The sequence below is a fragment of the Sceloporus undulatus genome, chromosome 4 (genome assembly GCF_019175285.1).
Source record: "Sceloporus undulatus isolate JIND9_A2432 ecotype Alabama chromosome 4, SceUnd_v1.1, whole genome shotgun sequence".
Classification (NCBI taxonomy): domain Eukaryota; kingdom Metazoa; phylum Chordata; class Lepidosauria; order Squamata; family Phrynosomatidae; genus Sceloporus; species Sceloporus undulatus.
In genome coordinates, this window is record NC_056525.1 from 9334063 (window position 1) to 9349048 (window position 14986).

Below are 14986 nucleotides of genomic sequence, written 5' to 3' on the forward strand. Positions count from 1 at the left end.
TTATGGCAACCCTAAGGCAAACCTATCATGGGGTTTTCTTGGCAAGATTTGTGTAAAGGAGGTTTGCCATTGTCTTCCCCTGAGGCTGAGAGCATGTGACTTGACCAAGCTCCCCCAGTGGGTTTCATGGCAGAACTGGGAATTGAACTCTGATCTCCAGAGTTGTGGTCCAACAGTCAAATTGCTACGCCATGCAGGAGACAATACATAGTTACAAATACGCAACTACATCTGTGATGTACAAAACTTAGCCACCTATGTTTTTTAGAAACGGAAAGTGGTTAGACCAGAGTTCAGATGGATCTAGCAGCCAGATAGGGCTTACAAACTGCCATCCTGTTTTAAAGCTTTACTTTGTCACTGACAAATCAGCTTCTATCTTTGAGTATCTTGGAAGATGACCTTAACAAATTCTAAGTTATGTTCTGGTGTTCCTCATTATCCTCAATGCAGCTTCTTGCATAACAACAGGATTTCCAGAATCCAGCCAGGAGCCATCGCCCGAGTGGAATCTCTGAAACGCTTGTAAGTGGATAACAGCTGTTACAAAGGACAACTAATTATTGCATCCTCCATCAAATGTCTGGAATGGAGGCTGAAGCAGATCCAGCTGCAGCAGCTGCTTGGAGGTACCTGTGGTGTTTTGCTAACCCTGGGACCCCACTGTCCTGTATGATATGACAGGCCTTAACCTCTGCAGCAGCCACATCAGCAGGCCTCAGCCACCCATGGAGATTTCTTCCTCCATGGGAGAGGGGATCTAGTACCTCCTGTTCTCAGCTGAAGGAGTGATAAAGCATGCCCTTTTCAATATAGTATTGCATTATCCCTTTGGTTTACAGTGTTCATGCTGTCTGGAAGATTGTGGGAGCTGTAGTCCAAAAAGACAACTTTCTTAAGTAGTTGCAGGTCCTACTTTTGATGTCATGCACCTCTAGATCTCCCAGGTCACAGCCAACAGCTAGTATACTAAGACAAAAATCCCCACAAAATCACTGATAAGACGATGCTTGAACTGAAGTAACAGATACAAACATGTTACTAATAAATAATAATATTGCTGATATACAGTATATAACAGTAAACATTAAACAACACTCTACAAAGGTTGCTACAAATGACATAAACACTATACAAGATAAACTAGCTAATGTCTAGTTTATCTTCTATGGTATTTATGTCATTTATAATAACTTTTGTAGACAATTGTTGCAAAGAATGTTATGTACATATTGTATATCACCAATATTGTAGTTTACCAATAACATGCTTGTACCTGTTGCTTTCGTTTCAACAGAGCTAGTATACCTCTTTCTGGATCTTATGGGGAGAAATAGAAGTCAATATTGCAAACACAACAGCTTCATACCTTCCAGTATATCATCAATGAAAACTGTGAGGCCAAGCAACATCAGAAGGTAGTCCAGATGGCAAAAGTTATTAATGGAGAAGAACTCACAAGCTAGGAAAAGCTGCAGCAGTTTCCTTTTGTTCAAGTCTACAGGGAAGGATAAGATTACATCCTCCTCCTCTCTTCTCTCTGGCTGAGTTAATTGTGTAAAAACTATTTTTGTTTTGTTTTGAACTCAGTTTGCAGCAATTGAAGTAAGCTGACAACAAAAAGAGTAAGTTGGAGAAAGAGAAGGAAAATGGTATATTTGAAAAGCAGCTGAAAAGTGGGGTGACAGAAGACTACTTGGCATTATTCCTATCAATTGGGACAGTTGGAGAATACGGGACTAGCCATTCTTTTTTGTTATAGGCACCACTCAAGAAAAAAATGGGTTATCAGACCCTTCTAAGGGCTTAGTTGCTTTTTGCTTCTTCCTTTTTTTCATTTTGGGCAGCCCACGAAGATCCCTGGGAAGAAAACTTGCTACTGCATTTGCCTACTTTAAGGTATGATCTGTGAGCCCTGCCCAAACCTAGTCATACCCTCCAACTATCCCAATTTGGCAGGGACAGTCACAATTAATCCTCTGCTGTCCCATTCTTCCAGTTGTTTTTAAAGTCTACCATCTTCTCTGTCCTCCTCCCATTTGCCCCCTTTGTTCTTGGACTTACTTCAATTGATGCACACTTAGTCCAGAATTACAAAAATAGTTCGCACTCAACTTTGCCCTTCCCAATAGACTCACGCAAAAGCAGACTGCTTCATTCTCTTGTAGTTTATGTGTTCTTCCTCAAGATTAACTTTTGCTTTGATGTTGCTTGGCCATATTTGTCATAAGTTTCATTTCTGAAATGTTGGAGAGTATGGAAACTATATGAGAATCTCTAATGTATATGATGTTTCTGAGGCGACTCCATGTGTATGAGAGAAATCAAGGGTCTTGTTTATAAAACTATATCTGGTGGGTCCATCATTACATATTGATAGAGTATATCAATTATTAATCAGTTTATTAATAACCCACCTTTCTTGAGGTGGTTTACCTATTATTCCCAAGCAGTAACTAATCCAGGCAGGTGACCAGACACCAGTCAGCAGAGCTGGGTATGTAAAAGCCTTTGGATCCAGTGTCCAGAATCTTCAGTAAGAAAGATATGCTGTGGCCAGACTGGGAAGGACCTCTGAGAGACCCAACAAGAGGTTGGAAGTAGGACTAGCACATAAGGCTAATAAAGCAGAATTTTAACAGGATAAAAGCATATTTGGCTGATACTTATCACACAGCATTGTGTCCATCCTGTTGTTGCCTTGCATTCCATTCATTACTACAGTGCACCTTTTCACTGATGGGCAAAACCTGTCAATAGGCTCTCAATCTTGCTGCTATTCCATTATTGCCTTTGTGTGATAGGTCTCTTCTGCTGCAGTTCTGCTTGTCAGGAAGTCCTGTGCTGTGAATGGGCATGATTCTACTTCTCTCCTCCTCCCCTCCTTGCAGCAATTACAGTTGTCAACAGCTTCCTGAAGCTGGTTGCATATTCACACAGCAGTTGGCTTCGGGAGACAGTTTGCTGTCCCAGTGGCTTGCCACTCCCCCTTTTTCCCAGAAAGTAATGTTTGGCAGCACTAAAAACTGATCACATAACCATGGATTGCAAAAGCACTATTGTGGGGAAAGATGTGATAGGAAAATATGCCAGACCGGTATGTTTCTATTCTTGAAATACCATGATTGTGGTGGGACACCAGGCTGGTGTGATAAAGTCTTTAGGCTTCTCCATTGTCCCACTTTCCAGATGTATGAACTGCAACTCCTGTCCTTCCCAGACCATAATGGGGTGAATGATAGGAGATGTAGTCTGTGGTGTTCTTGCATTGGGTGGCACCCAGTGCAGGCGGTGGAACTTCCAGGGGGATGGGATGTCCAGCACCAAGAGTTCCGGCATGGGGGGGCACACATGAGTGCCAGAGGGGCAACTGGGCAGGTTGGAGGGGCACCTGCACAGCTCTGGGTGATACCCATGCAGTCTTGAGAAGCTCCCACAGGGAGAGGAGCAGCAACCGTGGCCCTGAGTGACAACCGCACAGCCCCAAAGAGTAGCACCCATGCGGCTCCAAGAAGCTCCCACAGGGGCCAGAGCTGTGCCCACATGGGCCGAAACAATGCCCATGGGGGGTAGGAAACAGACTGTCACCCCCCCTTTCTGGGGTGTCACCCAGTGCGGTCTGCAAACACGCACTCTCAGTGATGCTCCTGACTGTAGTCCTACAAATCTGAGGAACTTCAGGTTAGAGAAGGCTGATATGGATCATTCTGGATTCAATGACTCAGCATAATGCAGAATGTTACCTTACTGTTTCTACACACCTACCAGAAAGTATTGAGCAAATTTGACAGCCCCTCACTCATCTTGATTTTATTTCCTCTTCCAAGGCGACTGGACTCTAATGCGCTGCTGTGTGACTGTGACCTGATATGGCTGGCAGAGTTGCTAAATAAATATGCCATCCAAGGCAATGCCCAGACCGCTGCTACCTGTGAGAACCCAAGGGAGCTGCAAGGTCGTTCCATTGTCAGCTTGACCACTCAAGAATTTCACTGTGGTAAGCCTCTTGCAAATAAGGCCAGCAAACTGATTTTATTTTATTGTATCCCATGCGGTTGTCACATCTATGAAACAATATCCATACCTCCAACATTGCACAGATGAAAACCGGGACACTTGTAGCCAAGCAACATCAGAATATGGTCTTGATGGCAAGCATTATTTTTTTTCTTTTTTTTAATATTCTTTACTGAAGTTATACAACCAATTAAAAAAAGCCCAAATATTTACAACATCTGTTTTTCTGCTCTTATTTACAAAAAAGGAAAAAGATTCCCCCCACCCCCCTCCCAAATTTCACTATTCAATGTTGACTGATATTATACAGATAGCCCTACTTGTTTGCGAACCTCGATTGATTAGTATTTCTTACATTATACCTTACACCGCGCTAACTAAATGCATTTTGTTTCGCAATAAAGCCCATATTTTCTACTTCATTGTTTCTCTTAAAACCTTATACCATACAAGGGAAGAGAGATAGTTTCAGAGAACCTTCCTGTTCATTAAATGCAAAGGAGGTTATTTAGTCCTTAGAGAGGCTCCATCTCTTTTTACAGTAATCCATGAAAGATTCCCATGTTTGTTTCCCTTCTTGAACCTTATCCTTTAAGTCCATCGTTATTTTGTCCATTTCTATTATTTTAAAGGATTTTTGTAGCCAATTGTCAACTGTTGGAATTTCTTCTATACGCCAGAATTGCGTGATCGTCATTCTGGCGGTGGTGAGCAGATATGGCAAGCATTATTAATGAGGAGGACTAATGAGGAGGACCTTTGTCACAGTTTTCAAACGGTGGAGGGTATGGAAACTACACGAGAATCTCTAGTGTGCATAACGTTTCTGAGGTGACTCCAACTGTGTGAGAGAAGAGAAATCAAGGGTCCTGCTTATAAAAGTGTATTTGGTGGGTCTATCATTACTTACTGGTACAGCATATTATTTATTAATCAGCCAGCATAGTTACTGGTGTGAGTCTAGAGGCCAGAAGGCGAGAAGTTCTGGAAAACATTTGTTCACACCTCTGGATGTTCAGTGGAGCAAACGTGGGAGAATACAGAGTAGAAGTCAGACTTATTACAGTTCCAAGTCCAGATACCCAAAGCTCCTTCTGCTCTTAAGCAAGGCATCATTCATGCTATGTTTCAGAGAGTCCTCGCATCACAACTGAGCCCCAAGATGTGGACGTCACAGTGGGCAACACTGTTTATTTCATCTGCAGGGCAGAAGGTAACCCAAAGCCCAAGATCATTTGGCTCCACAACAAGTAAGTCTCCAGTAATGAGCAATGGGGCAAAGCCTAGTGGTGCTTTTGCATTCAGAATTCATCCAAAGTGAAACTGATTTGACTTTTTCCTATGGTTTTCTTCTACATATCCTGAAAGTTATAGTTTGGATGAAAGTGGTAAGGCTTCTCTATGACAGGGCAGCCTGTGGGACTACAACTCCCATCCAAGAGCATGGGCATGCCAGCAAAGAGAATGATGCAGCTCTTTGGAGGCTGCCAGGCAGTGGTATAGCTATGGCAGAGGCAAAATGAGAGCTTTGCACCTCCCAGAAGAGCTCCGGCAAATAAAACTTTCCTTCAGTCCCCAAATTCGAAGCATTGCAGTACCATTAAAACTTCAGCTGATTATTTAAAAATAAAGTGGGGGCATCTAAAGAAAAGGGGGCATGCAAAATGACTACGGGAATGTAAACTCAGCAAGCAGAAGAGTTCTAGGTGTGAACGATTTTCAATGTATCACTCTCTGCAATACTAGAAATGCAATGTATCACTCTCTGCAATACCAGAAATGGCATATTTATTTAGAAATGTGAGGGGCATTTCGTAATCAAAGTGACACTCTTCTACAGGTCCTCATAGCATCTTAGCGTTGGAAGCAGTAAGGGCCATATAGTCCATACAGGAATACACAACTGTAGCACTCCTGAAAATTGCTCATCTAATTTGTGTTTAAATATCTTCAAAGAAGGAAAATCCATCACCCTCCAAGGCATTCTGTTCCACTGTCAAACAGTTCTTATTGTGTTTAGGTGGAATCTTTTTCTTACAATTTATCAGCTCATGTTCTACTTTTGAGAGCAGCAGAAAACAAGTCAGCTCTCATGTCATCTCTCAGTCTTTTCTTTTCCAAATTAAACATACCATAGTTTTTTGTGGGTTTTTCGGGCTATGTGGCAATGTTCGAGAAGAGTTTCTTCCTGAGTTTCACTAGCAAACATACCATACTTCCCAAGTTATTCCTCATAAGGCTTGGTTTCCAGACTGTTGACCATCTGGGTCACCAGTCTCTGGACACACTCTAGCTTGTCCACACCCTTCTATAACTGTCGTGCCCAGAACTGGATGTAGTATTCCAGGTGAAGTCAGACCAGTGTAGAATAGTGGTACTACTTCTTTCCTGGACACTATGCTCCAGGTGATGTACCTTAGAATTACTATGGCTTTTTTGGATGCTGCATCACATTGTTGACTCATGTTTAGCTATTTCCTCATCTTATTCACCTTAGGTGGGGGAATCTAAAGAACAGTCTTTAAAAATCTTTAAGACCAAGTTTGCATGTGTGTGGGGGGGGGGGACAATTCTTCAGGTAAATCAGCTTGTTCATTTCCCCTCTAGCAATTCCTATTAACTTTCCCAGGCAAATCAAAATACTAGAATTCAATGTGAATCCATGAAAATCCAAACATCATCCAGGGTTAGCTTACCAGAAACCTGTATAATTCAGGCTGTTATGGTGGGATGGAAATCAAGCATCCTTCCAGATGTTGTTGGACTGCAGTTCCCAGCATTCCTTACCACTGGCTATACTAGTTGGGGATGCTGGGAATTACCATCCAGCAACATCTGGAGGACTGAATTGTTCCCACCCCTGGTTTATAGCTTTCTTCCCATTTCCCAGCAATGAGATTGACATGCAAGAGGACGGACGGCTGAACCTGCTGCAGGATGGAACACTAATGATCCAAGATACCAGAGAATCAGACAAAGGCATCTACCAGTGCATGGCCAAGAATATTGCTGGTGAAGCCAAGACTCAGGAAGTTGTCCTACGCTATTTTGGCAATCCATGTATGTAATGAATTTAAAAGTCCCCTGAAAATTAAGATTTTACTGCTGTGCCCTGAGGTTGGATAATTCAGGCAACCTCTTCCAAAATTATTGATCCCACTTTTCTCTTTATTTATTTCTTACATGTTGTTGGCAATTCCAGTTTTGTGAAAATATACCATCTGAAAGACATGTAGATAATATTGGCCATTCATCTAATTACCAATGTCAGTGCTCACAGGTGTACCTCCCAAAACGGAGACAATATCTATATGGAGGTGTGTGTGTCTGTGTCTGTGTGTTTAGCCTTTACAAAATATGCCTGGGATTGTCAACAGCCATGACGGAAAAAGAAAGACAGTTGCCTAACTCTGAACATTTCCTGAAACATGGGATGGGCAATGGTGGTGAGTCCGGGGCTATTCTTCTGGTCCTGTGACTTTCAGAGACCAAACACAGCACCAGAAATGAGAATTAGATTGCAACTCTCTCAGCATTTTTTACTATTTCTGCTGCTGGGGGTTGCAGCTGGGTGACCTTCTCTAGCTTCCAACTTGAAGAAACCTTCAAGTGTCTCCTACATATAGTAATCCTAAGGCAAACCTATCATGGGATTGGGCCGAGTTGGGCCATAAAACCCAGTGGGTGACCTTGGGCAAGTCACATGCTCTCAGCTTCAAGGAAAAGTAATGCCAAACCTCCTCTGAACAAATCTTGCTAGGAAAACCCCATGATAGGTTTGCCTTAGGGTCGTCATAAGCTGGAAATGAGTTGAAGGCTCAAGGCAACAACAAAGATCACTTGAAGTCTTCTTCCAAAATGCATCCATGGATTACCTTTTTCTTTCACCAGCCTCAGCTTTTCTTATGATTTCCATTTTGGTAGCCAAAATCTTTGCTTTTTAAAAATATGTTGGGGGTAACAGACGAGGCAGGCTTACACACTTTCCCCTTTTCTCTCTGTTTTGTCTTAAGGAGGTTCAAAATGTTTCTGTCTATTAATATCAGATTTAAATTAAAGAAATAATGCCCAGAAATACATCAGGTTTGCTAACTGGGGCATACCTGTAACGAAGAAGACAAAATAATCACTGCCACAGAGAGTTATTTTGAGGATAATGCCCCTGAAGTATTTTAAATGGTGCAGAATGCTATATCAATGGAAAACCTCCTCATTATTCCCTAAGAACATTGTGTATAATAGTTTGAATGCACTTTAATTTAGGATTAATTGTTTCATTCTGCTATAACTGTCGTTGACAGGATTAGAGCACTATTAAAGTGAGAAGATGCCCGCACAATCATGGAATTTGTAGTTTGGTGAAGGGCTTAAAGGTTTTTGGAGCAGAGTCTTAGCTATATCCATTGAACGAAAACATTAAAACTCTCCAGCCAGGAAAATTCCAAGTACCGCCCCAAACTACATATCCCAGGATTTAATTGGAATCTTGTTAATTTTGTTGCTGTTGTGTGCCTTCAGGTCATTTCCTTAAGGCAAACCTATTCTGGGGCTTTCTTGGTAAGTTTCTTTAGAGGAGGGTTGCCATTGCCATCCTCTATGGCTGGGAGAGTGTGACTTGCCCAAGGTCACCCAGTGGGTTTCCATGTCTGAACTGGGATTTGAACCCTGGTCTCCAGAGTCATAGTCCAACGCTCAAACCACTACACCACAGTGACTCGCTCTTGCCACTTTAGTCTCATTCCAATCCTGTCATTCCATACAAATCCCAGAAATCCATAGGTAGCAGCCATGACGTTTAAAAAGGAATCAAACTGCTATACTTGTATAGTGTAGGTACAACCCCAATTCTCTATCTGTTGTTTTTGCTTCCAGCCAAGCCAAGCTTTGTGATCCAGCCCCAAAATACAGAAGTCCTAGTTGGAGAAAGCGTGACTCTGGAATGTGGGGTGTCTGGGAAGCCTCCTCCTCGTGTCGTCTGGGTGTTGAGTTCAGGTTTGCCCCTGCCACAGGATTCTCGCTTCACCATCACCAACTCCGGAGGCCTGTACATACAAAATGTCACCTTCTCAGACCAGGGGCAATACAGCTGCAACGCCAGTAACAGCGAAGGCTCCATCCAGGCAACAGCAAATGTTATAGTGCAAGGTGACTCAAATTACTTTGACATACCCTCCAATGTCCTTATTTGGCTGGGACAGTCCTGATTAATCCTCTGCTGTCTCACTTTTCTGGCTGCTTTTAAGATGTCCCAGTTCCTTCCACTTTTCCTTTTTGTCATCAACTCACTTCTGTTGCTGCAAACCAAGTTCAAAGTGAAAAAGTAGAGTGGGACCTTGGTATTTGCTGGGATTTGGTTCCAGGGTCCCACATGAATACCAAACTCCATGCAAGTCAAGTCCCATTATATACAATGGTGTAATAAAAGTGTGTACCTTATAAAAAATGGCAAAATCAAGGTTTGGGTTTTTTTTTGGGGGGGTGGGGGGAATCAGGAATATATTCCAGCCGTGGATGGTGGAATCCATGGATACAGAGGGTCTGACAGAGGGGTAACTGTATATATATTAACATGAAGACAAGGTCCCCAGAACTGTTTTTAATACAGGGAGGGCTCTGCCTTGGCAGTCAAGTTGCAATTCATTTTGCCCGCGCAGGTACTTTTAGAGGGAGATCAAACTATGTTTCCCATCCATTATCACTGAAACGTCCTTAAATGTGAAGGCTCTTACAAATTCAACATGTATCATGTTCCTGCCATCAAGTCCATGTTGCTTACTCCAACTAATGCAAAAATGTGAGTTCTCTCACAACAGAAAGCTCCATTTATTATTTGGAGCTTCCTAGAAAAGCATTTTCAGTCCACATGGGTCTCTCCAACCAGCAGGAAAAGGATGAATGAAGCTAGGTTGGCAATTTTGCCAGTAAACATTCAGATTTCAAAATGTTATAGTCACAGATCTCTTGTGTCTCTTTGCTTATTATTGGCTCTGGAAACCTTGATTGCTGCCACACTGCAGAAATAAAGCAGTTTGATACCACTTTAATGTCTGTGGCTCACTGCTCTGGGATTCTGGGATTTGTAGTTTGATGGGGTATTCTGACAGGGAAGGCTAAATATCTCACAAAACTGCAAACTCCAGAATTCCATAGCTCTAAGTCGTGGCAGTTAAAGTGGTGTCAAACTGCTTCATTTCTGCAGTGTGGTAACAGCCAAAGATGGACATTCCTTCTTTTTAAGAGAGAGTATTCCAGGTTAAAGGATCCATGTTCCACCTTCCCATTTGTCCTCTCTCAAATACCTGTTATAAATTAAAGGATGTTACTTATGCATTCAGTAGAGGCTGAATTAGCCACTCAGCTGCTGCTCAATAAAGTACTTTGCTTTATTGAGTGTGTTAAAGCATCTGTTCAGTCGGCCCTCCTTATCCACAGATTTTTCATCCACAGATTCAAGCGTCCACGGCTTGAAAATATTTTTTAAAAGTATAAATTCCAAATAGCAAACCTTGATTTTGCCATTTTATATAAAGGACACCATTTTGCTCTGCCAGTCTATTTAATAGGACTTGAGCATCCATGGATTTTGTTATCCACGGGGGGAACCAAACCCCAGCGGATAACAAGGACCAACCGTATGGTGCATTTTGCATATGCAACTTTACAAAGCTGTTTATAAAATTTTAAAGCCGTATCAGAGTGATAAAGATCAGTGCAACACAGCCAAAGAAGACTGCAACAGGGAAGAATTTAAAATTTCAGATAAAGCCATCAGTTGAAGTTTGTGTGGGTGAACGTATTAAAAAAAAGGTTATGCTGGAACGAACTGCTGCAGTTTTAACATATCCTCTTAAAAAGGGTGTCTGAGGAAAGCAATTGTGGTCAGACTGATTTATCTTCTGGTCTCTGCCCTGTTTTTTCCCATCTTCAGCTACTCCAACATTTTTGGTCCTCCCAACTGATCAGACCGTAACAGAAGGTCAAAGTGTGGATTTCCCATGTTCTGCAGAAGGCCATCCTCTCCCTGTAATTGCCTGGACAAGAGCAGGTATTTTGAGGGCAGTGCCTTCTTCTGTGAGTATACAGTCGTCCCACCTGATTCACGGTCTTGCCATTCGCGTCGCTCGATCTTTCACAGACTGTAAGCCGGGAGAAACATAATGATGCTTGCGCCTGGGAGCGCAGTTCAATTGTAATCAGTGGGACTCCAATATTGGCAATTTCCCCATCTTAGAAAAGGTACTGCAACACCCAGGGGTATGGTCCAAAACTTTCCCAAGCTCCACATAGAGGTATACAACTGTGACCACTCCTGATCAACAAATTGCATCATTGAGATTTTTGCTATCATTAGGAAATATTTAACCTCCTGCAGGAGAACAGAAGAAATTCAAAACAGCTCCATTGTGCAGATTGCATGCTCTGTATTCAAAATACAAGAAGGGCAACTCAGGCTCCTCAAATTATAAATACCAAAGTAGTTACTGGAGCTTAATTGGGTTTTTTTCTCCTCTGGAAGGATTAGTATTTGGCCTTAAACCTGCAGAAGATCTGAATTGGGGTTAAAGGCATGATGTGAAAAAGCCCTGAAAGGTTAAAAAAAAATCCTCAAAGCCAGCTATAGACTCACTGAAACCCAGAAAAGTTTAGCAATGCCTCTCATTCCTCTTCTTGGCTTTGACACCACTCTGGAAAGCTCCCTTGTTCACACTTGAATGACTGGGGATTAAGTGTCTAATCATTTCTGTGTGGCTCAGTGGTGTTTGTACAAGAAACATTTTGCAGGGTTTGAGGTTCCTGTTGCTATTTTTCTGGGGTCTGTATTCTCACTTCAGTTTACCCCTGGAATACGTGCCTGCCAAGCTAATGTTTCCAGCGGTCTTCTGAATTCCTGCTAAGACCTCCCTGGCCGACCAAGGGTTTTCTTGGCAAGATTTATTCAGAGGAGATTTGCCATCACCTTCCTCTTAGGCTGAGAGTGTGTGATTTGTCCATAGGCACCCAGTAGGGTTCCATGGCTAAGTGATGATTCAAACCTAGTCTCCCAAAATCCTAGTCTAATACTCAGATGAATATACTGTGTCTGCTCTTACTGCTTTATCACACTAGCAGGCAAACAGGATTTAAACGAGAGTTAAACTAGAGAAAACCAGGAAATGCCTGAAGTTTATCACACATTTCCTGGTTTTCTCTAGTTTAACTCTTGTTTAAATCCCATTTGCCCACTAGTGTGATAAAGCAGTTAGACTTTATTTCTTTTCTCCTTTCTGAGAGCTCATTTCCACTGTTTCCTCTGTAATGGCTCGGCCACTGGCAAGAACAGCTTTAAGCCAAAATGTGCTGGTTCTTTTGATCCCACTTATTTTGTCTTTGGGATGCAATCCTCAGGAACATTTCTGAACCTGAATATGGTCCTCGATGTGAAAGAGGTTTCCTGTCCTTTATTGTTAAGTGCCTTCCAATCTACTAATGGCAATTCTACCATAGGATTTTCTTGGCAGGATTTATTCAGAGTAGGCTTGCCACTGCCTTCCACTAAGGCCAAGAAATTGTGGCTTGCCCAAGATTGTTCAGTGGGTTTCCATGACTGAGTGAGGATTCATACACTGGACTCCCAGAATCCTAGTCCAACACTCAGACCTCTATACCATGCTGGCTTACTAGGCATCCATAGTTTCTTAAAAGAATAATTGCTGTTTTTTTCCCACCATCCTGTTGTAAAGAAGTAGCCACCCATAGACACCTCCTTACATTTGGGGGTTAATGGGAAAGAATAGGAAGAATTGGTAAAGTTTTATTTGGTAAAATACATTTTCCTCAGCCTGCTTAACATGTTGCTGTTCTCATTAGGTGGTCCATTGCCAAGCGATCGAAGACACAGTATCCTTGCAACTGGTACCCTGCGAGTTGTCCGGGTTGCCCTTCATGACCAAGGCCAGTATGAATGTCATGCCATCAGTGCTATCGGTGTTCGGAGCTTGCCGGTGCAGCTATGGGTGACTCCACGAGGTATTTTTCCATCATTCCCCTTGGTATCTCTTGTCCCTTGAAACCTTCTCCCCATCCTTCAAGTTGTTCCAAGTTAAAGGGGTACTAATACATATTCCACTCTGTTTTTGTTCACTCTTAAACAGTTATTCCAGTCTTCCTTCATCCTCCACAAGATATGGTTGCAGAAACTGGGCAAGACATTGAGATCCCCTGTGCTGCCCAGGGGGATCCACAGCCTACCATAACATGGGCCAAGGTCTGAGTGTTTGCTATCTAATTTGTTGGTGAGCATGCCCTCCAACATTTCACAGATGAAACCTGGGACATGTGCAGCCAAGTAATATCAGAATGTGGTCAAGAGGGCAAAAATAATGAGGAAGGTCACACAAACAAGGAGAGGCTGCAGCAGTTCGCTTATGTCTGATCCTGCTGGGAAGGGCAAGATTCTGCCACCTCCGCTTCCTCTTGCATGAAAGAATGAAATAAACAAAGAATTACATGCCTATTAAGAATATGCATGGGTAAATAGGAAATAAATAATCCTGTGGACAGGGACGTAGCCGGGGATGGTGGTTCTTGGGGTCTGGACCCCCCCTTCCGTTAGATAAACTGAATGGTGTGTGCTGCCGCGCCACTGCACCCAAGCCCCATTATAATGGTGGCACTTAGTCTAGACCCCCCCCTTCCCAAAATCCTGGCTACGTCCCTGCTGTGGATCAAATAATATATTTTGTATATAGCTTGAGGTGATTTTTCCATCGTGGCCTCCTGAATTTTCCAGTGTGGTTACTGACATCTAGTGGTTTGAAATGCAAAAAACAACAAAATGTCTTTTGGCACCCTGAAGATTAACATGTTTCACATTTACGTGTGAACGTTGACATTTGCATGTGAAAGGGATGGGGAGCCTGTGTCCTTCCAGATACTATTGGACAGTCACATCCATCAGCCTTAGCCAGCACAGACTATAGTGAAGGATGATGAGAGCTGCAGTTCAACATCTGCTGAGGCCACAATCTTTGGCAAATGTATCTGTGGACAGCAGTGCACATCATCAGATTAGTATATGCATGCTTGGATGGGGGATTGGGTAGGGGATGTTATTTGTGGGATAAAAGGAGAAAGAAATGCAAAAAGTACAAATATTGATTGTTATTCAAATCTGTTATTTATGCAATCCCACAACCTGTATCCTGAAGTGAGCACCATCCATTCTACGACTTTAGCTCTCCATGTAGACTGAAAATGTACCCTCCAACTGTCGATTTGGCAGGGACAATACCAATTCATCCTCTGTCATCTCACTTTTTCAACTGCTTTAAAAATGTTCCAGTCCCTCACTCCCCCTCCCACATTCTTCTTTTGTCCTCAGTTTACTTCAGTTGCTGCAAACTGAGTTTAAAGTGCAAAAGTAGTTTGCGCTCCATTAAAGGGGGAAGAGGAGAGGAGAAGCCAAAATCTTGTCCTGTCCAGTAGACTCAGACAAAAGGAAACTGCTGCAGTCTTTCCTAGCTTCTGTGTTCTTCCTTATTAATAACTCTGGTCATCATGATCGCACTCTGATGGTGCTTAGCCACATGTGTTCAGGTTTTTATCTGTGATACGTTAAAGGGTAAGCAACATCTCATTCTGTCATGTGTGCAGACAAGGCCTCTATATCCAAGAAGAGAAGAGCCGTTGTTGTTGTTGTTGTTAACTTCCCCTGAGTCGACTTTGACTCATGGTGATCCTGTGAATGAGACATCTCCAAAATCCCCTGTCCTCAACCTCTCTGCTCAGGTCCTGCAGGCCCAGGCCTATGGTTTCACTGATCAAGTCTAACCATCTTGCATGCGATGTTCCTGTCTTTCTACTGCCCTCCACCTTTCCTAGCAGCATTGCCTTTTTTCAAGAATCATTTTTCTTTGTGATGTGGCCAAAGCACAATAGTCTAAATTTAATCATTCTGGCTTCCAGAGATAGTTCAAGCTTGATCTGTTCT

The 14986-nt window shown here is 42.6% G+C and overlaps 1 protein-coding gene across 2 annotated transcripts in view; it reads left to right on the forward strand.

Moving 5' to 3' along the window:
* The window catches only part of LOC121929369 (peroxidasin homolog), an 80638-nt gene that overhangs the window by 46536 nt on the left and 19116 nt on the right, over positions 1-14986 (forward strand). The window contains exons 7-14 of one of the 2 annotated variants that reach the window (XM_042464889.1): positions 454-525; positions 3828-3997; positions 5150-5267; positions 6908-7077; positions 8890-9162; positions 10946-11062; positions 12865-13023; positions 13149-13261. In XM_042464889.1, the coding sequence (XP_042320823.1) occupies positions 454-525; positions 3828-3997; positions 5150-5267; positions 6908-7077; positions 8890-9162; positions 10946-11062; positions 12865-13023; positions 13149-13261 (1192 nt within the window). Of the gene's footprint in view, positions 1-453; positions 526-3827; positions 3998-5149; positions 5268-6907; positions 7078-8889; positions 9163-10945; positions 11063-12864; positions 13024-13148; positions 13262-14986 lie in introns of those variants that run through there. The other variant, XM_042464890.1, reaches the window with a different exon arrangement.